This window comes from Orbicella franksi, chromosome 8, assembly GCF_964199315.1.
Source record: "Orbicella franksi chromosome 8, jaOrbFran1.1, whole genome shotgun sequence".
In the NCBI taxonomy this organism is placed as follows: Eukaryota; Metazoa; Cnidaria; class Anthozoa; order Scleractinia; family Merulinidae; genus Orbicella; species Orbicella franksi.
Window position 1 is genome coordinate 24,958,940 of NC_138152.1, and position 19,507 is coordinate 24,978,446.

Sequence of the window (19,507 nt, forward strand, 5' to 3'; positions counted from 1 at the left end):
TGAAGCCTGGGCTCTAACGCGCACTTCAGCGCGAGGAACCACGCGATCACCAGAGGGGTCGCGAGATAGCGCTCGAAATGCAAAACTCACAACAAACATGGCGGCGCGAGGTCTACTTCATAAAAGTTTGTTTCCGCCAAGTTTAGTGAGCTGTTTACGATATCGCTTATTTTCACCATCCAAAACTTCCATCCTTCAGGCAATTAGTTCACAAAAAAATTGCGACGTCGAAGACAGTAGACCAGCTGTCGAGAGCTTATGGTTTTACTTTTTACCCGAGAACGCTATATCCTGTATTATCATGAGATGATTATAATTACAAACAAAGGAAAAATGCAATGTGCGCTGGACTGGTACCTTTTTCCCGATATCACCACACAGTCAATCAAACTCAATCGACCTTTTTTTCAATCGAACTAAATCGAACTCAATCCTTGAACTGAGTTCGATTTATTTCGGCAATCGAACCAAATCGAAATCACACAAAAATAATTGGAAAATCGAAATTTTGATTTCTGAACTCTTCATTCTTTGTAAAACTGGTGTTGAAGTTTTTCAAAATTCGAGTTACTTCAGTATAACACGTGATTTTCGTGTTTTCGAGACCACATAACATAATCTTTGTTCAAGCGAATTTATTCACCGAACAATAGTCCTTTTCATGGTTTATTTTTCTCATTTGCATTACAATGTAATCCAACGTGGATGCGAGGCAATTTCGGACTAAAACTACAAAACAGCCCGAAATTGCCGCACATCCATGCTAGATTTTATTGTAATGCAAATGAGCACAGTTAATCGTGAAAAGGGCTATTGGACGCAATCCGTTCCAAACTTAATCGAACACAATCTAATGGATTAAGTTTGGTTCGGTTCGATTTGTTCGATTGAGTTCGATTGTTTCGGAAATCGAACTCACACAAAGTACGGTGTTCGATTTGGTTCGATTGCCGAACTCAATCGAAGTCAATCCACGGATTGAGTTTGATTGGGTTCGATTGAGTTCGATTTCCGATCGTTCGATTGACTATGCCGAGCGATATTCACCGTTGCGAGTGTACTAACTCTTCGTAAATTTTTCGGTGGCCAATGGTAACTTTTACGTTACATGAACTGGAGGCATTAAATAAACAGCAATTTGGGAAATTACTAACTAGTGTCGCGCGTTCCGTTGGTATCTTTATAAATACCTTTAAATGAGGATTTTAATCCGAAACACTAAACAAGCATAGGACCCCCCTCCACGCACATAATTAAAGGGCCGGATATCACAGCCTCTTCGAAGATCAAGCGTCTATTTTCAAAAAATTTCGTTTTTTAAAGACACTGCCATAAATAAATAAAAATAAAAGAGTTGTCAAGAAATGAAACTGGAATATAACGATCTTTATTTTCCAGTGCTTCTTATAGGAGATAAATTTTCCCATAAACGGAACTCACATCTCAAACAAGTATTCTGACTACCCCCTGTAGAGCATCAATTCCCACTCAAATAGCAACATTATTCAGATTTTACGCCAAAAGTCGGGAGGGGGAAGGAGGCTTAGTAAATAATTATCAGTAGAATGAATTAACTGAGTGATGAACTGATTTTCAATCACTTTTGTCATCACGACCGCTAGGCTTAAATTTATTCAATTCTGTATTCATTATATGCAATGTTCGTTCCTGGGCTTCCAGAACTCTCGATTATGACCTATGTTTGCCATATCTGATGTGATGACTACTGTTGTTCGTTATATACATGGCTGATTGTTTTAATATCTTAAGTTGTCATAAATGGTCGGTACAAAAGGATTAAAGTCTCAGGTTGTAAACTAGGGTTCCATGGTATATCTCTACTCTGTATTGTTGAGTTCACTTTTAACATGACGAAGAACGGAAAATAAGCCCCGGTATTTGGCCGCGATTCACTTTAGAACCGTTGGTGCTTTTTGGTGACGATTTAAAGGTAACTGTGACACCAGAACATGAAGCACTTGACATACCATCCTCGTGATAAAAAGAACGTGCACTTGTCGTTATTTGAGCTGTTGCGGTGTACAACAGCCCTGCACGAATAGAAATCTCTTGTGAGAAATGCACTCCAAATGTTTTAACACCTGATCTGGTGTTGTAGGACCCAGTTTTTTCAGCTACCAAAGAGCTCTCACGATACAAACGAATGGTGACCTGAAAGGTCGTTGAACCGCTGTTCACTCCCCACAGACGGTATCCCTCGAGGATGACGTCACCATTAGTTTGAAAATCAATTGCGTCAACCGTTTGACTGGAGTATTGCCAGGTTGATCTTGAAAAAATTGGACTTTCAGGTCGTCGACTGCGCCAGCAATCACAATCTGTTGAAAAGGAAAGTTACAGAAGCCATAAAAACAACAAACTCTATGTAGGAGTAACCGACATGAATGAAGAGCCTGTTATATTTCAAATAACTCCACAAAAGACGAGGTTAAGTTTTGCCCATGCATACAGTCGTCACTTTGTAAATGACTACTAATCACTGTTTGGCTATCATCACATAATATGTTCCACTTATCCGAATAAATGTTTAATCAAAGCCATGTTTTTGACTCCGAAAATTTTGAGGAAGGATCATGGGGATAGAGATCAACGTCAGGGAAACTACTAGTGTCCAGTCTCCCCTTTATCACCCGGTCTTTCATTTTGGCTATTAACTAACGCTTCTGTTGTTCAATTGTCGCATCATCCCGAATCTTGAGCGTGTGGAAACTGCCTGTATTGAAACAAGCTAGTGTTCAAAGTTTTGCAGTCATCTTACGACGATATGTAAATTATCCAGTGTACCCGCCTGATGTATAATTAATTAAGCCAAAAAAAAAAAAAAAAAAAAAAACCAAAGAAACGCTTTGACTTGATAATAGTCAATAACACACCTTTAGGTTGTTTCTGTACGGCCACATTCATCTTAGCTTTCTTTGTGCCCATGCTGTTTGTTGCTACACATTCATAAACTCCACCATCAGCAGGACTTAGATTCTTAATAGTCAGACTACCATCTTTTACTTCAGTTTTGTCAACAGGCATAGGCATTGCTAATCTGTTCCAGCTTAACACAGGAGGTGGAAATCCTACAGCTTGGCAGGTTTGTCGAAAAGTAGAGAGCTCTTTAGGAGTAACAAGTGATGGAGGAGTTGAAGTAAAAATTGGAAGACCTACGGAAAGAATGTTTAAATCATGCAAATAATAATGCAGCAAAAGTGTTACAGATCTCCATGAACTTCTATCCTTTTGAGAGCCTGCCGTTAAGTGGGTCGCTACGCAGCACTCCTCTATAAGAGAATTCATGACCTCAAAAATAACGGTATCGAGTGAGATAAGGTAAACAGCACTTTTGGCAGCGCCTACAAACACAGTGGTACGAATTCAGTTTTCAGGCATGTGCTTGTGGCATTTGTAGAAAAGCGACATCAATATTCAATAACTCGTTGACATTCTTACCTCGAACAGTCAGATTACCAGAAGCTTGATGTGAGCCAAGAATATTTGTTGCAACACACGTGTACTGTCCAGCGTCACTGTAGTTTAAATGTTTAATGTTCAGCTCTCCATTATCAATGATCCAGTGTTTAGATCCTGACAAGAGCTTGCTTCCTTTGAATCTCCATTCGATCCTAGGACGCGGATTTCCACCAGCAGTGCAATGAAAGCTCGTATTTCCTCCTTCATCTCGAGTTTGCTTAGCAGATGATAACATCACTTGTGGAGCAGATATTGATTCTCCGGGTTTTCCCGGTGGTCCCGGCATTCCTTTCGGTCCTGGCACTCCCATTTCTCCTTTATCTCCTCTTGGTCCGGTAGGTCCGGTCATTCCGGTTTTCCCGTGTTTACCAGGAGGTCCCATGACCCCTTGACTTCCAGTTCTCCCTTTTGTCCCCTTCGCTCCCCTCCTGCCACGAGATCCTTTTTCACCTCTTGTACCAGGGATGCCGGGAGGACCTGGAGGACATACCTTTTCACTTGACTTGCAATATTTGACGGGCATAAGTTGTCCAAACTGCTTTGTTATCTCGCTGCGTACGTCTTCAATTGATATGGAAGAAGCATTGGAAGCTTGTCTGCGATTTCTTACTCCCAAAATTTTTGACGGTTTTTTAAACTCGTTTTCAGCTGTAAGAACAACATTTGGGGGTAAAAAAAAACCCAAAATTAATTAATTAATTAATTAACACATTTTACGTGCTTGTCTTATTTAGACTTTGCTTTTCAAAGTTCACGAAGCCGAGATAATTCGTATCCCACTTGCACCCTTCTCTTCTGGCTATTAACAGATCAAGTAAGACAATGTTCACTAAATCATACTTGCAAATCATGAAAGCAGCTAAAACAGTATTGTTGTTAATGGCGACTTGGATCCTTCAGCGCTTTTACGTGATTCTCCAGAACCCTGAAAGCAACTTTGCTCCGAACGTAGAATAATGGTATTTTGGGTTGACTTCATTAGTTTAATCCAAATTTTTTGCAGCCTTGTATAATTTGCAAACGAAAAATAAACTGCCTTGACTCGACTGTTGCCGGATTTCTTATAATAATAATAATAATAATAATAATAATAATAATAATAATAATAAAATATTTATATAGCGCCAATCCACTATTTGTCCATGGCGCTTTACATTAAATTAAAAAAAAATATTTAAAAACCTAAAAAAGGGGAGGGAAAAAAAAAATCATCTAAAAATTAAAAGAGTTAAAAAGCTTGTTTAAAAAGATATGTTTTTAAATGCCGTTTAAAAATGTCAATCAAACTACTGGATCTTAGTTCAAGTGGGATCGAGTTCCATAGTCTCGGTGCCGCCACAGCAAATGCTCTCTCTCCATATGTCCTCAAGATATGTACTTTCCAAACATCACTCTAAAGTAAACCATGACAGTCTGAGCAACAGTGAACAAAGTCGCCTGACAGTTTGAGTGAAACGATGAAAATTCGGGTTCAAATTCCTTCATTCTGCTCAGAGAGGTTATGGCCTTTAAATGTTTTATGCTATAGACATAGCACATTGATAACAACGCTTGCTAAGCTTACCAACTGTGTCACGTCTGGCAAAAAAATACAAAAGGGCCTTAAACTTAGAACGCTAAAAGTAGGCAACCGAGCACCATTAAGACTTTTACTCTTATTTTATACAGAACAAAACGGGTATGGAGCCCCAAAATTCAGAGACTGTTCTAGCAGTTGATCATCAATCGGTTGTCTTAGAGTCTCTCACACTTGTCTTAGACTAGACTTACACTACAGGCTTGTTACGTGAGTCAACAGATCTCAACATTAACATGGCGCAGAAGATCCAAGTGCAAATTAAATTGGAAAATTGCCGAAAAATCTTTTCTCACTGGTGATTTCTTGGTGCTAAAGTTGAAAAAACTTAATTGTATCATATCATGTGAATACAATCATGAAACAAATAAGTGGCAGCCAAGTGAGTTCTAGAACAATTAAGATTCATCACTATAGAATGACTCTCACCTTTTGGAAAGTAAGGCCTGTTTTCAAGAGGTTTTGCAGTCTTTCCGATAAGTAAAACTGAATCCGTGATCTGCTTTTCTGACGTTTTGTCATGATTCGATGGCGAACCAGTCTCATCACAACTCTTACTTGATGACAAAATCTTCATCTGGTTTTCCAACGCTACCAGGCGATCGTTTGTGGACTCGTTCCGCATAAAGTTCATTCCACATACAAGAACTAAAATCAACGACAAATATGAGGGCTTAACAGAGGGAAGAAAATCTCCAACACGATAAGATTTGGAAGATAATTTCGTGGGTGACTCCATTTCGATTTTTCGGCGGCGTTGTTTCTCAGGGATGACAGGAAGACGAATGCAGTGGAAGACTGCCAACAAAACTTGATCCTTCTTGACCCACCTGGGCAGATAAACAAAGATTGTTTTTTAAAGAGATTTACAATGTAGTCTAACATGTTGACACTTTTAAAGCTAACTTGATACTGCATGATAGTCGTCGGAGATTTGACTGTTTTTTGTTTTGAAATTTTAAACAAATTTTGTTGAGTCTGTTTGAATGAGATTGGAAAAAATTCTCTGGGTCGTAATTGAGAGCTGCTTCTGTTTCGTGAAGACGAAAAGACGAAGATAATTTTCTGAGAAAACAAAACTGAGTAGTGATGAAAATTATAATTAGAAAATACAACCAATCAGAATACAGGAACGCCAGTGTATACTGGACGGCATACCGTGGAATATCCCACTTGTCATTTGCATTTTTTTCGATACACACTCCCTTGAAGGCTCGTATAGATGCCGGGAAAATACAAGTGATTCGTGGGACATTCTATGGTATACCACTCGAAAGCCTGTATAACTAGTATTTATCATATGGCTGTGTTTCACAAGGACTGGGAACTACCAAATTCACGAATTTGATTGGCTGAAATTGATATTGAAAGCGGTCTAGATTTTCCCATCTAGACCGGCATCCAGACCGGTAGTGTTTTGAGGTGAAACAGCATTTGTTGACGGAAGTGTCAAACGGCTGATGAGAAAAAAAAGTAAACCGGACGAACAGACTTTGGCAGAATTAAATTCAGCTCATCGCCGTTCGTAAGCTAAGTGCCAGCTGGTACAAACCTGTTACATTTTAAAGCGAATTAAGCTGTTCTCGTTTGTCATATTATAAACATCTTATTTACCGAGCTAAGGCGGTCTGTATGGGAGAATCTTGACCTCGGTCGTGTGTACAAACCTCACTACGTTCCGTCTGTACTCACGACCTCGGTCAAGATTCTAGCATACAGACCTCCTGCTCGGTTAATAAGAGCTAAGTATAAACTAGTATATATAGTCTTCAATGTGAAGGTTTAACCTCGCACGGACGTGGTATTTATTCAGTCTCATTGTTCTAGTAGCGATGTTAATGCAACTGCTCTTTGTATGGTTAACTTCTTTCATTTTCATTACATTATAATACAATATTTAAGCGAGGCAATTTCAGGTAATTTTGTACTTCTGCTACGCTGGAACTTAAGACACCCAAATTACAAATTTATGCAGTTCAGCTGAGGTAAATTGGAACTACACTACTGATTATAATTACAAACAGAGGAAAAACTAATGCGCACTGGACTGGTACTTTTTCCCGGTATTTACCGTTGCCAGTATGCTAACTCTTCGTGAAATTTTCGGTGGCGAATGGTACCTTTTCCCTTGTATGAACTGGAGGCATTAAATAAATCAGCGACTCGGGAAACTGTCCACTAGTGACGCGTGTTGCGTTGGTATCTTTATTACTATCTTTAACGGTGAATTTTACTCCGAAACGCTGAACAAGCTTAGGACCCCGTTCCACTGACGCGCACAGTTGAAGGGCCGGACATCACAACCTCTAAGAAGTATCAAGCCTTTATCTTCGAAAAATTTCACTTTTGAAAGACACTATAAAATAATAACAATAACAATAACAATAACGATAACGATAACGATAACGATAACGATGACAATAACAGTAACAGTAACAATAACAGTAAGAGTAACGGTAACAGTAACAGTAACAATAATAATAATAATAACAGTAATAATAAAAATCAAGAAAGAGTTGTCAATATGTGAAAGTGGAATTCTCTTTTGATGTTGAATTATTCCAATATCATTTAACAAATAAAGAAGCCTCGGCTGTGCTCTGTTCTGTTGTAAAGCACTAAGGAAGCGGTAGAGCATGAAAGAAGTGTAGTCTAGACGCAGACTAGATGCAGACTTTTCGGTAGAGCACTCAAGTATACTTCTTGAGTGCTCTACCACTTCTTAAGTGCTTTACAACAGAACAGAGCACAGTCGAGGCTTCTTTAATTGTTTTATGATAAAGAATTCAATAATTTCCCCACGCATTCGGCTGAATTTTTAAACCAAACTTTACTTTCTTAACGAGTGAGAATGGCGTCAGCCGTGCTCGGTTCTCTGATAAAGCAAGCTAAAAGAAGCCAATCACAATCCTTGTTAAGAATTGTTCAAATAATTTAATTGGCTAACGAGACGACAGCTGTCAATCACAAACTGGACTTCAGCTAAGCTTTCAGTTTCGAGGTCTAATTTCGAGTGGCTTTCAAGAGAAGAATGATGCCTTAAAATTTCGCTTTTTAGTTTAATTTTTAAATGAGGATCTAAAGGCAGATAAAGGTTTCTAGTCTAGAGGAATCCGTCCGCATTGTGGCTCATGGAAACGTGCACTGTGCGTATGGAAATAACGCAACAAATAGCTCAAAGCTTGCGGATGAAAATGCGAAATGCTGAGCTGTATTTGAAAGGAGCTACAGTTATTTACGGATTGCAGCCGCTAGCAGCAAGATTGCCCGAACCAGCTTCAAAGTTGGAAAGACTAGACTACTCTCACTGGTTCTACTCCGAATACAGGAGAGAATATCAGAGCAGGCTTTCAACTGAGCACTCGTCGGGTGAGCGATGATACGAAATTGTTGAGGTTCACTTCGCTGAGATGACCGAAGATCGCTTGTAATATAAACAAACGAGCGTTACTACGCTGCATGTAAGTGTTGTTTGAGCATTTTTACAAAAATAAAGCTTCTCATCATAAACAGAGACAGCGCAATTGGTGTATTCTGTCGTTGTTTTACTTCTTTAGTATAAATAAACAATAGCCTCCATTTGGCGCGAAAATATGCTGGGATATTTTCCCGCGGACATTATCTGTTCCGAGAAGCGAACAGTTTTCCGAGAGCGTTAGGAAAATTGTGAGCTTCGAGGAGCAGGTACTAATGTCCAAGGACGAATATCCGAGTGTATTTTCGCGCCAAATGGAGGCTAATGTGTTTAGCATCCTTCAAATCTTTTTCGCAACACACGCAATTTTGAAAATTGGGGAATATTCTCGGATATTTTCCAGTTTTAGCTGGGGAATATTTGGTCACGTGACGGGTTTAGATCAATCGAGCGCGAGCGAAAATATTTCATGGATTAAAATGTCTATTATCGAAACATTCGCTGCGTTGAAAATTTGTTTATTTCGCTACGTTTTTTGTCGGAATCTAGCAAAACTTGTTATTTTAGTACCGTTTTAACACGACTGTTGTCAACAATGGTCTCCGTGAGCTATATTTACTGTAGAAAAATAGCTCGTTTCCATTGCGTTTGTCTAAGTCACAGGGCATGTTTAATTTGGGTCCAATTTGTCAAAATTCCGATGCAAAAATTTGAAAGCCAGCTTAGCGCCATCCACCCCACGCTCTGTTCTCTGATAAAGCACGCTATTCCAGCCAATCAGAACGCGCGTTATATGGAAACTTTATTATAAAACTTCATATCCCAAACAAGTATTCTGGTTTTCCACTGAATAGCATTTTCCCCGCCCAAATAGCAGTGGTTCCCAGATTTTACGCCGAAAGTCGGGGAAGGGGTCGGGGGGGGGGGGGGGGAGAGGTAAGTAAATAATTATCAGTAGAATGAATTAACTAAGTTGCCAGAAACATTTCATCAGTCCTTTGTCATCACGGCCGCTTTGTTTATGAAATCCGATTTTCATACACACTGAAACAGAACTTGTATTTTTACTTTCACCCTGAAAACAGTTAAGACTGAGAAAAATAAAACTGGGCAACAATTTTGTTTCTCCGACGATGTTGCAGTCTGTGGCATGACTTAGTTTTTCTGTTTTCGACGGAAGTCTAAAAGTTTAACATTGAATATTGCAATCAATTTTCCATTTTTGTTTTTCGGCCAAAACATTCCAAATCGTTGACAGAACTACCCCAGAGGGAGGGGGAGGGGTCCATTAGCACGGTAAATGTTTTTGTCCCTAGTCCCCTCCCCACAGCCCCGCTACCTTCCCTGCTTAAGCAGTCTGGGAAGTCGAGCTTTCTTCGCGGTCTTTCGCGACGTTTGGGATCGTTTGGTGAATGTTGTGTCTTTTAGTCGCTCAGTTCTGTCCATTACAGGGAGGAGCGAGACTTCCAACGTTAGGCAAGAAGGAAAAAAAGGCTTAGTTTTCCTAACTTAAGCGGCTGATGTAAATCATATCGAGACTTCCTTGAGCTTTTCAGGCGCGGCGCCATATTGAAAAAAAGGATTGGACTGGATTGGATTTATTAAACGAGGGATTGGACTTGTAAAAGCGAAGATGCCCATAAAGTTTTAAGAATTCTCATGAGACTTGGTACATATTTAAGACAAGCTTGTAAGCGGGAAGTTCGAGTCCGTTTATTTGGCAGATTTCAAATTAACGGATATGCAGTACACGTGTTGTTTTCGAGAAGTCGAGAACTGAGTGAAACTATACCTAATCTAAGCCACACTTTGAGAGGGAAGCTGGAATTCTGAATAGTGCTAAAGGCCACAGAAATATCTCTGGGTTTCTGAGACTCTGTCTGTTGCCCCATGCCTTCGTGGTGGAGTACTCGTGTTTCGACTTTGATGTTTGGCTGGTTGGTTTCTCGCTAAAGAGAGTCTCTAAAAAGAGATTGAAACGTCCTTTCTCTTGAATGATACCAGTTAATATATCACTTTCCTCTTTAGGAGGATGTTAACATGGGAGGCAAAACGCCTTCCTATGATGTGAGATACATGATAAATTATTACGTGTACAAATTTACCTGACCGTATTCGCAAAAACATGCTCGCAAAGAGCTCACTGAAAGACAGTCCCAGCGGCTACAAGTGCCTTAACCTCTCCTGGCTGGGGTATTGACCCGTCACGATGTCCCTCTCCAGCAGGGTCCCAGGTCAACACAGGAGCCTCAGGTAATTAATGTTCAACAACTGAGCAAAGTGCCCAGCAACACAGTCAATATCAACGTTATTTGGCACTGAAAACTCAAGTGTACCTAAGTGAAGATGACGGTAAAAGACATCCTCCCCCCCCCCACCCCCCGCTTTTGACGGCTGGCAGGCAGCAAACCACCAGCAGATAGGCCAGTGCCTGGGCCATGTGCCCGGTCCGGCCTTGACGGAGCCCCTCCTAGGTTTTGAGCCAAGGGTTAGGCCAGGACGGGCTTCCTTCTGTACGGTGTTCCAACTCCATGGATAAAGTGCATTTTCCTTTTCGTATCAACTACATGTGTTTCAATGATCACAGACTATTAGCCGAATGTTAACCTTGCGTGTAATCATGCAGCTACACGAATGCTAGCAGAATGACTGAACACAAATTTTACGGAAGGTGTCAATGGATTGACCCAGAAAGTGTCGAATGTAGTATTGTGCGTCGAATTTATTATTTTTCCCGACGGTTTTATACTGGACCTGAATCACGTTTTATCTTCTCGCATCTGATTGGTTCATAAACAATGAAACTGGGTGAGGTTTAGCTAAGCTCAACAAGTTTTATTTCAAGGATATTGTAGAGTTTTTATTCACCCCTGAATTTTGTTCTCTATTAAGTGTTTTGCAAATCCATGTGTTACAAATCCAATCCAATCCAATCGATCTTTTACAATATGGCACCTGAAAAGCTCGAGGAAGTCTCGATATGGTTACATCAGCCGCCTCAGTTACGAAAACTAAGATTTTTTTCCTTCTTGGCTAACGTCGAAGGTCTCCCTGCTCGCCGTAATGGACAGCACTGAGCGATGAAAAGACACAAAATTCAAAAAACGTTTCCAAACGTCGCGAAAGACCGCGAAACGACAGTCGAAGAGAGCGCGACTCTTAAGCAGGGAAGGAAGCGGGGCTGTGGGGAGGAGGCTTGTGGGCAAAAAAATTACCATGCGAATGGGCCCCTCCCCCTCCCTCTAGGGCAGTTCCGTCAATGATTTGGAATGTTTTGGCCGAAAAACAAAAATGGAAAATTGATTGCAATTTTCAATTTTGGACTTCCTAAATTCACGTAATCGTTCACGCTGACACAAGACTGTGACAATGGTTTTCCTGCTAATAAAGGAATATCATAGCCTGTTTGATTTTCTATTCAATGCTGACTTCACAAAAATAAGAAGTCTAAGTGTTATTTTTGTTTCTTATAAATGTGAAAATGGTGAAATGTTTATGGATACACGTTTATTGATTTCGCGAGAAAAAAGAAAGGAAAATCAAAAATTGACATCGATTTTCAATTTTTAATTTGGATTGAAAATTAAATTGACGAATGACCCACGGACCGCTAGAACATCTGAAATCAATTTAGTGTTGATAATGCCGAACTGCGGCCCATTCAGAAGTCCTCCGTCATAGCTTTTAGCACTCTAGCGCGACTAGGAAAGAACACAACTGAGCACATATGATTGAAAAGCTGGTACGTGAAAGACGTATGACATGAATAAGAAGTTAGATGAAAGTGGCAATAGAGGCAAATTCGAGTTAATATTTCTTCATTCTACTCAGAGAGCTTATGTCATATTAACTTCTATGCTATAGACATATATTATCATTAACATTGTTTCCACAGTGTGAGTGACAAGTTTAAGAAAACGATGTAAATTTTGGTTCATATTCCTTCATTCTGCTCAGAACGGTTATGCCCTTACGCCCTTAAATTTTCATGCCATAGACATATTACATTAACATCGCTTACGGAATTTGTCATCATCCTAGACCGATTCTGAAACTGATAACATATATTCGACGTTTCTTATGAGCGTGTTCCTTACATACGCGGCATTGTCCAATTTATGTCTTTATTTAACAAATAAAGAAGCCTAAGCCGTGTATTACACTGTGATAAAACACGACGGGCATTTCAGAACACGAGGGAAATGTAGAAAACACGAGCCGCAGGCGAGTGTTTTTTTACATTTTTCGAGTGTTCTCAAATTTCCGGAGTGTTTTGTCAGTGTAATACACGGCTTAGGCTTCTTCATTTGCTTTATGATATAGATTTTACACGCACGAAACAATAAAATACGCTTTTTCTATGTTGTATACTCTGATAAAACATGGGTTTTTGACCCAGAGCGCGCGCAGGGTCCTATCTGTATTATAATGGTTAATAAGAGGTCACCACAACATGATTTGTAAACCAGGGCTGCGTTGTTCACTTTTGACATGATGAAGAACGGAAGATAAGGGCTGGTATCTGGCCCCGACGCACTGAAGTCTTGTTGCTGTCTTTTGATGACGATTGAAAGGTAACTGTCACACCAGAACATGAGACACTGGACATGCCATCCTCGTGATGAAAAGTACTTGCGTTTATCGTTATTTGAGCTGTTGCAGTGTATAACAGCCCTGCACGAATAGAAATCTCTTGCGAGAAATGCACTTCAAATGTCATATCAGTGGATATGGTGTTGTAGGATCCATTTCTTTCTGCTATCAAAGAACTTCCAAGATACAAACCAATGGTGACCTGAACGTTTGTTGAACCGCTTTTGACTCCCCACAGACGGTAGCCCGTTAGAATGATGTCACCATTGGTTTGGAAATCAATGGCATCAACCCTTCCAAGGAAGTAACCCCAGCCTGAACTTGGATCATCTGGTTCTTCGATGCGCCAGCAATCACAATCTATGAGGATGAGAAGAGGAGATGAAAACAACAGCAACAGTAACAACACCAAATTACAAACAACATTTTTAACATCATGAAACATGTTTCGACATTCCTATGTCATCTTCAGTTGCAAATGTTTGACGGTTGTAGAATAAGAATTAAAAAAATACATCAGTTTAATTCAGCTGATATCCTAGAGTTGCATTCTCCCATTTATAATAAAACGCCTCCTTTATCTTAATTTTTTAGACGCAGAATATGAAAACGTGACAGGTCTCCGCAGATCAAGAGTCGTGACAAGTCCTCCAAAACTACAAAAGCCTGTAAAAATACGACGTCTCATCCTACAGAGGGTGCTCACAGACAGAACAAAAGCCAAACATGACTCACTTCCGGTCTATCGGTGTTCCGTACTGATACAACAATAAACGTAACAGTTTTTCTCCTTAATTGCCAAGTTTGTAATAATAATAATTTTGGAGGAAACTCTTGTGCATATCCGTATATTCTTGAAAATCCATGGGTCTCCCCACTGAGCTATCAGTTACCCCGCGAGCAGAGTCTCCTTCGATCTTTCTAGAAGATCGAACGAGACTCTGCTCGCTGGGTAGCTATCAGTTAAAAACCGCGTCAAATCTCAGCCGACAGTTAAAATTTTGACAATTATCACCATCAGTTAAGCCCAACCAGAGCTCTATTTCAGTAATGTGATCCTGTTTTAACCGGGTACCCGGTACTGAGCAAGAACTACAGCATCTACCGAGATGTGTCTGGTTAATGTAACACTCCAAATTCACTCGAGCTCGATGTGTACACTCTAAAAGCACATGGTTTAATTCTCACACACTTCATGTGAGTCACACTAAATATATCATCTAACAACTACTTCGTGTAAGTCGCACAGGATATAACACTTAATATAGTCATGGGTTTGATTGTGGAATTAATATCGCAAGGTGATACAGTCAATGCTTTCTTTTCTCTCATTCAAAACTCTGCTATGGAACTGGGTCTGAAAGCAACGACATTGTGCAAATTATTCCATGACCAGACATTCGACAAAAACGTCGTTCTTCGAAATTTTTCAAACCTGGTTGTTTCTGTAAAACCACGTTCATCTTGGCTTTCTTTGTACCCATGCTGTTTGTTGCTACACATTCATACAATCCGCTGTCAGCAGGACTCAGGTTCTTTATGGTGAGACTACCATCTTTTACTTCAGTTTTGCCAACAGGCAAAGGCATTCCTGATCTGGTCCAGTTTATCACAGGAAGTGGAAACCCTTCGGCTTGACAAAATTCGCGAAGAGTGGATCGCTTTTCTGGTATTCTAAGCGATGGAGGTACCGAGGTGAAGATAGGAAGGCCTATGTAAAGAAGAATAAAGGTTTAGATCGTTGCAGTAAAAAGTAATAAAAGAAGATTTTGGATAACTTCTTTCCTCTAGAGAACCAGCAATCATTTGGGTCGCTGCGCAATACTTGTCTTTATAAGTATTGCGTAACGACCAAAATTAAGCCATCTCCACAATCATTTATGGGTATGTTGGTATGCGTAATACTTGTAAAAATCACTTCAACAATAAGCGAAAACCGCTATCCACATTTCATGGTTTCCTTGATTTCGTTTTTGATGTCACTGAATAAGGTATTGTAAATTCTAATTTGCAATTCTTACCTCGAACAGTCAAATTACCGGAAGCTTGATGTGAGCCAAGAATATTTGTAGCGACACACGTGTACTCTCCAGCGTCACTGTAGTTTAAATGTTTAATGTTCAGCTCTCCGCCATCTTTGATCCAGTGTTTAGATCCTGACAAAAGCTTGCTGCCCTTAAATCTCCATTCGATTCTAGGACGTGGATTTCCACCAGCAGTGCAATAAAAGTTCGTATTTCCTCCTTCATCTCGAGTTTGTTCAGCAGGTGATAACATCACTTGTGGAGCAGATATTTTTTCTCCGGGTTTTCCCGGTGGTCCCGGCATTCCTTTCGGTCCTGGCACTCCCATTTCTCCTTTTTCTCCCCTCGGTCCGGTAGGTCCGATCATTCCAGTTTTCCCGTCCATACCGGGAGGTCCCATGACAGTAATTCCAGGAAATCCTTTTGCACCCCTAGAACCGGGGATTCCGGGAGGACCTGGTTTTCCCGGCGGTCCCTGAATTCCTTTCGATCCTGGCACTCCTACTTCTCCTTTTTCTCCTCTTGGTCCGGTAGGTCCCGTCATTCCTGTTTTCCCGTCCATACCGGGGGGTCCCATGACACTCATTCCACGAGACCCTTTTGCACCTCTAGCACCAGGGACTCCGGGGGGACCAGCAGGACATACTTTCTCACTTGACTTGCAATACTGAACGGGCATAAGTTGTTCAAACTGTTTGATGATCTCGTTGCGTACGTCTGCAATTGTTACAGGAGAAGTGTCGGAAGCTTGCCTGCGATTTCTTGTTCTGAGTGTCGTTGACTGTGTTTCCGACGTATTTTTAACTGCAGAGCAAAGAAATAATTTAGATTCTTATCTCGTTTAGAATTCATGAAGCTGTAGTTGAAAAAAGTCGTACACCTCCCGTTTCTTTCTAGCTAACAGAGGCGAGGCAAACCGCTAAAGCTTCTGATATGTGTAGGTGTTGACAATGGCGATTTGAATTTCAAAGTCCTGTGACGTAAATCTTCCAGCGATCTTGCGTGTTTAGTAGGCATGTAGGGAATGACGCGCGAGTTCTATATTACTGCCAAGTTTCTGGATAATTGCTTAAAATCTCAAAAAGCAATTTGTACCCTGCCGCTCTTTGAGTGCTACACGTCCACTGTTGTAATTAGGCAGAGCGCAGGGGCAACTGTGCTCAGCGCAATTAACTCGTCTGCGTTTTATTCACTCATTTGCGATAGCAGGCTGGCAAGAAATAGAACGCTTGGATGTTGGTAAATGTTTCGTTTCAATATATAAACTTGGGCCATTCCTGTATATGAAGATCTACAGGATACTGAATTACTGAACTTCTCAGCTGGGATCTCATCTTCCTGAAATGTTTTTTCCCAACGTCACCCTTAAGTGAGTGTATTTTGCCGAATTGCAAGGCTGGTACGTACAATTAAGTCAAATGAAAGTTTGCGTGACGATTCAAATTTTGCTCATATTCCTTCATCCTGCCCTGAGAAGTTATACCATTTAGATTTTTATGTTCTAGACATATCTCATTAACATCACTTGCATATTTTCCCCTATCCCTTAATTATTACGTGCAAGTGGTGTGACAGTATGAGTAAAAAAGTCGGATAAAACAACACGAATACGGGTTCATATTCCTTTATCCTGCTTAAAGAGGTGATACCCTCATTCATAGAGGGGGGAAGCAGGCTTTTGGATCGACGGATTAGGCCTTAAAAAGGGCGCGGGTTGTGGATTTTTGCGGCAAATCGAGCGGATTCGCGGATTTTGAAAACACAGTGGATCGTGGATCAGCTGTGAATTTTGGCGCGGATTCCGGATTGTGCCTGTCTTGATGTTCGGATCTTGGGTCCTAAACAAAATTTGGATCATAGATATTGCTTCAGCCTTGGTCGGTATGTTAATGAGTTCATCCAAATTATTAATTGTTTTTTCAAATTAAGCTCATTTAAACTCAGGTGTGACTGTTCTTAGAATTGTACTGTGTTAGAGTCATCAAGCTGGTTGCCTTCTTCACTATTTTTGCGAAATTAACAATGGTATTCACATTTACCAGTTTGCCTTTGAACTTTTAGACTTCTGTTCCCGGATGTGGTTGTGGTTTCGGACCTGAACAAAAATACAGGCGGATCAACGGATTTGAAGAAAAAAAAGACGCGGATCGGCGGATTTCCATACCCCTATTCACCCTCCTCTTCATATCACATTAACATCGCTGGCAGAATTTCCCCTGCAGTGTCACGTTTGGCATACATATAGAACACAAACGGACCCTTTAAATTAGAGGGCTCAATTTACATTTAGGCTTTTCGTGTTATTTCATACTGTGTAAAACGAGTATGGGATCCCAGAATTCAGAACCATAATTTGGCTGTTTCAGCTTCGTGCTTGTCACGCTACTTCAGAGTAAATTCACATCTGCTCTTCCCACAACAGCTCCAAAGATCAGGCAGAAGGATTAAACACATTCTTAAGTTCCAGTTAATTAAATTGCAAAATACCATGGAGTATTTTCTCGTGGAAGCTCTTTTCATGCTTGATTTGAAAGAACTTAGTTTCCGTTAGTTGTATCACAGTATGTGACACGCCCGGGGGGGGGGGGAGGGGTATTCCCAGAAAAGTTGGGTGGGGGTGAGCGGCCGGCTTCTCAAAACCCTTACCCTATTTATGACCTGACCAAATATTCGATACCCTATTTATGACCTAACAATTAAATTAAAACCCTGTTTCAGACCTGCGTTATAATAAGTTCCCTAGTTTAGACCAATGTTAAATTAGCGTCAACATAATTTGTGACAGGCTTTTAATAATGATGAAAAAGAGGCTTCTTCTTAAAAACATACCCATATCAAGGCTAGAGTGCAAAAACCATACGCTATCTATGACTAAAATGGCCAAAATAGGCTAAAATCGATACCCTATTTATTACCAAAACGGCTGTAAAGCCATACCCTTTAAGGCCGTGCATACCTATATAGCTCATATAAGGGAGTACTTTCCCCCCTCCCCCCCCGGAGTGACACGGTCAATGACACACATAACTCGCAGTTCTAGTACAAACAAGCTTCATCACCACAGAATGATTCTTACCCTTGAGAAAGTAAGGCTTAAGAGGTTTCGTAGTCTTTCTTACAAACATCACAGAATCCGCGATCGGCTTGTCGGACATTTCGTCGTAATTCGACGGCAAAGCAGTCTCGACACAACTCTTACTTGCTGACAAAATCTTCATGTGTTTTTCCAACGCTAACAGGCGATCGTTTGTGGATTCGTTCCTCATCAGGTTCATTCCACATACAAGTACTAAAATCAGCGACAAATATGAGGGCTTAACTGAGGGAAGAAAATCTCCAACACGATGAGATTTGGCAGAGGATTTCGCGGGTGACTCCATTTCGATTCTTCGGCGGCGTTGTTTTTCAGGGACGACAGGAAGACGAAGGCAGTGGAAGACTGCCAAAAAAACTAATCACTCATAACCCGCGTGGACAGATAAACACGATATATGCAGATAAAGATTTTGACCTAAGCATCTTTTAAGCTAGAATTGCAATCGTTGGAGATCGGAAGACTAATATGAATTCTAAACATATTTTTGCTGAAACCTTTATTGATTGACATTAACAGTTCCTAATGATGAGTAACGATGGAAACGATATGGAAAATGTTCGCAGACGAATCGGGGCCAGATTTTTTCTGGAAAAACTACTTTTTTTCCTGTTCAGTAATTACAAACAGATTTATGCCGTGTATTTTAATATATTGCCCAGACTGCTAGCTTCTGACGTCCGAGTTTATCATTGACAATCTGAAAATTGTCAGTTAGAAATTGCAAACTGCTAGAACATCCGAAATCATTTTAGTGGTAACAATGCGGAGCTGCGCCGGTAAATTTGAAAAGTCTCCGTCATGGCTTTCAGCGCTCTGACTCGATAAGGCAAATGAGCAGCTATGACTGCAAAGCCCGGAGGGGAGGTGGGAGGGGGGCACTCCCATATAAATAGGACGGGGATGCTCATCGAAAATTTGGAAAAGAAGGTACCAAGATCCTGTTTTTTGGGTGTGGCTTTAATTTTTTCACCCCTTAGAGGTGCCGATTCTAAGTCAACTCAATAACTCACACTTTCATCATTTTCAGAATAGCGATGAAGACGACTGCTTCGAGTACCTTCTACTCGTAAAGTTTATGAAAGCATTGTCATAAATCTCAATCAATACCCTAAAAGGTACCGAGAAAGCTCTCGCTGTGGACTTTTTGAGGCTGAACACGCAACGAGGTACCAAAAACGTTATTTTAACCCCTAAAAGGTACGACGAGCACCCCTGTCCTTTTTAGATCTTTTTCTTTTTATGGGAGCCCCAACTCGGGTTGCAAAGCTACCAAAAACAAGACGTGTGACATGAGTACAACATGAATTGAATGAAACAGGTGA

The 19,507-nt window shown here is 40.5% G+C and overlaps 2 protein-coding genes across 3 annotated transcripts; both read right to left on the reverse strand.

Annotated features, from left to right (window-relative positions):
• Positions 1–1,606: 1,606 nt before the first annotated feature.
• Positions 1,607–19,389, reverse strand: LOC145495840 (uncharacterized). The gene is made up of 5 exons (XM_081475424.1): positions 18,165–19,389; positions 15,086–15,892; positions 14,500–14,775; positions 12,956–13,424; positions 1,607–1,860 (listed from the first exon to the last, which is right to left on the reverse strand). The coding sequence occupies exons 1-5, from the start codon at positions 18,466–18,468 to the stop codon at positions 1,839–1,841; spliced, it is 1,878 nt and encodes a 625-aa protein (XP_081331550.1). The 5' UTR covers positions 18,469–19,389; the 3' UTR covers positions 1,607–1,838.
• On the reverse strand, positions 1,824–5,832 carry LOC145495843 (uncharacterized). 2 transcript variants are annotated; one of them, XM_081475427.1, is made up of 4 exons: positions 5,486–5,832; positions 3,460–4,128; positions 2,895–3,173; positions 1,824–2,339 (listed from the first exon to the last, which is right to left on the reverse strand). In XM_081475427.1, the coding sequence occupies exons 1-4, from the start codon at positions 5,793–5,795 to the stop codon at positions 1,864–1,866; spliced, it is 1,734 nt and encodes a 577-aa protein (XP_081331553.1). In that variant the 5' UTR covers positions 5,796–5,832; the 3' UTR covers positions 1,824–1,863. The 2 variants fall into 2 exon arrangements, with proteins under 2 accessions (XP_081331553.1, XP_081331554.1); XM_081475428.1 differs by having other exon boundaries at positions 5,615–5,830.
• Positions 19,390–19,507: the final 118 nt, after the last annotated feature.

Bases quoted from the DNA above. Each gene is read 5' to 3' on its own strand.
- LOC145495843 (XM_081475427.1), bottom strand. From the start codon at position 5,795: ATGGAGTCACCCACGAAATTATCTTCCAAATCTTATCGTGTTGGAGAT. The intron at 4,129-5,485 runs GTGAGAGTCATT...TTGTTCTTACAG, and splicing joins CAGGCCTTACTTTCCAAAAG to CTGAAAACGAGTTTAAAAAA. The intron at 2,340-2,894 runs GTGTGTTATTGA...CCTTTTCAACAG, and splicing joins CGTACAGAAACAACCTAAAG to ATTGTGATTGCTGGCGCAGT.
- LOC145495840 (XM_081475424.1), bottom strand. From the start codon at position 18,468: ATGGAGTCACCCGCGAAATCCTCTGCCAAATCTCATCGTGTTGGAGAT. The intron at 15,893-18,164 runs GTAAGAATCATT...TTTGCTCTGCAG, and splicing joins TAAGCCTTACTTTCTCAAGG to TTAAAAATACGTCGGAAACA. The intron at 13,425-14,499 runs GTTTGAAAAATT...TCATCCTCATAG, and splicing joins GGTTTTACAGAAACAACCAG to ATTGTGATTGCTGGCGCATC.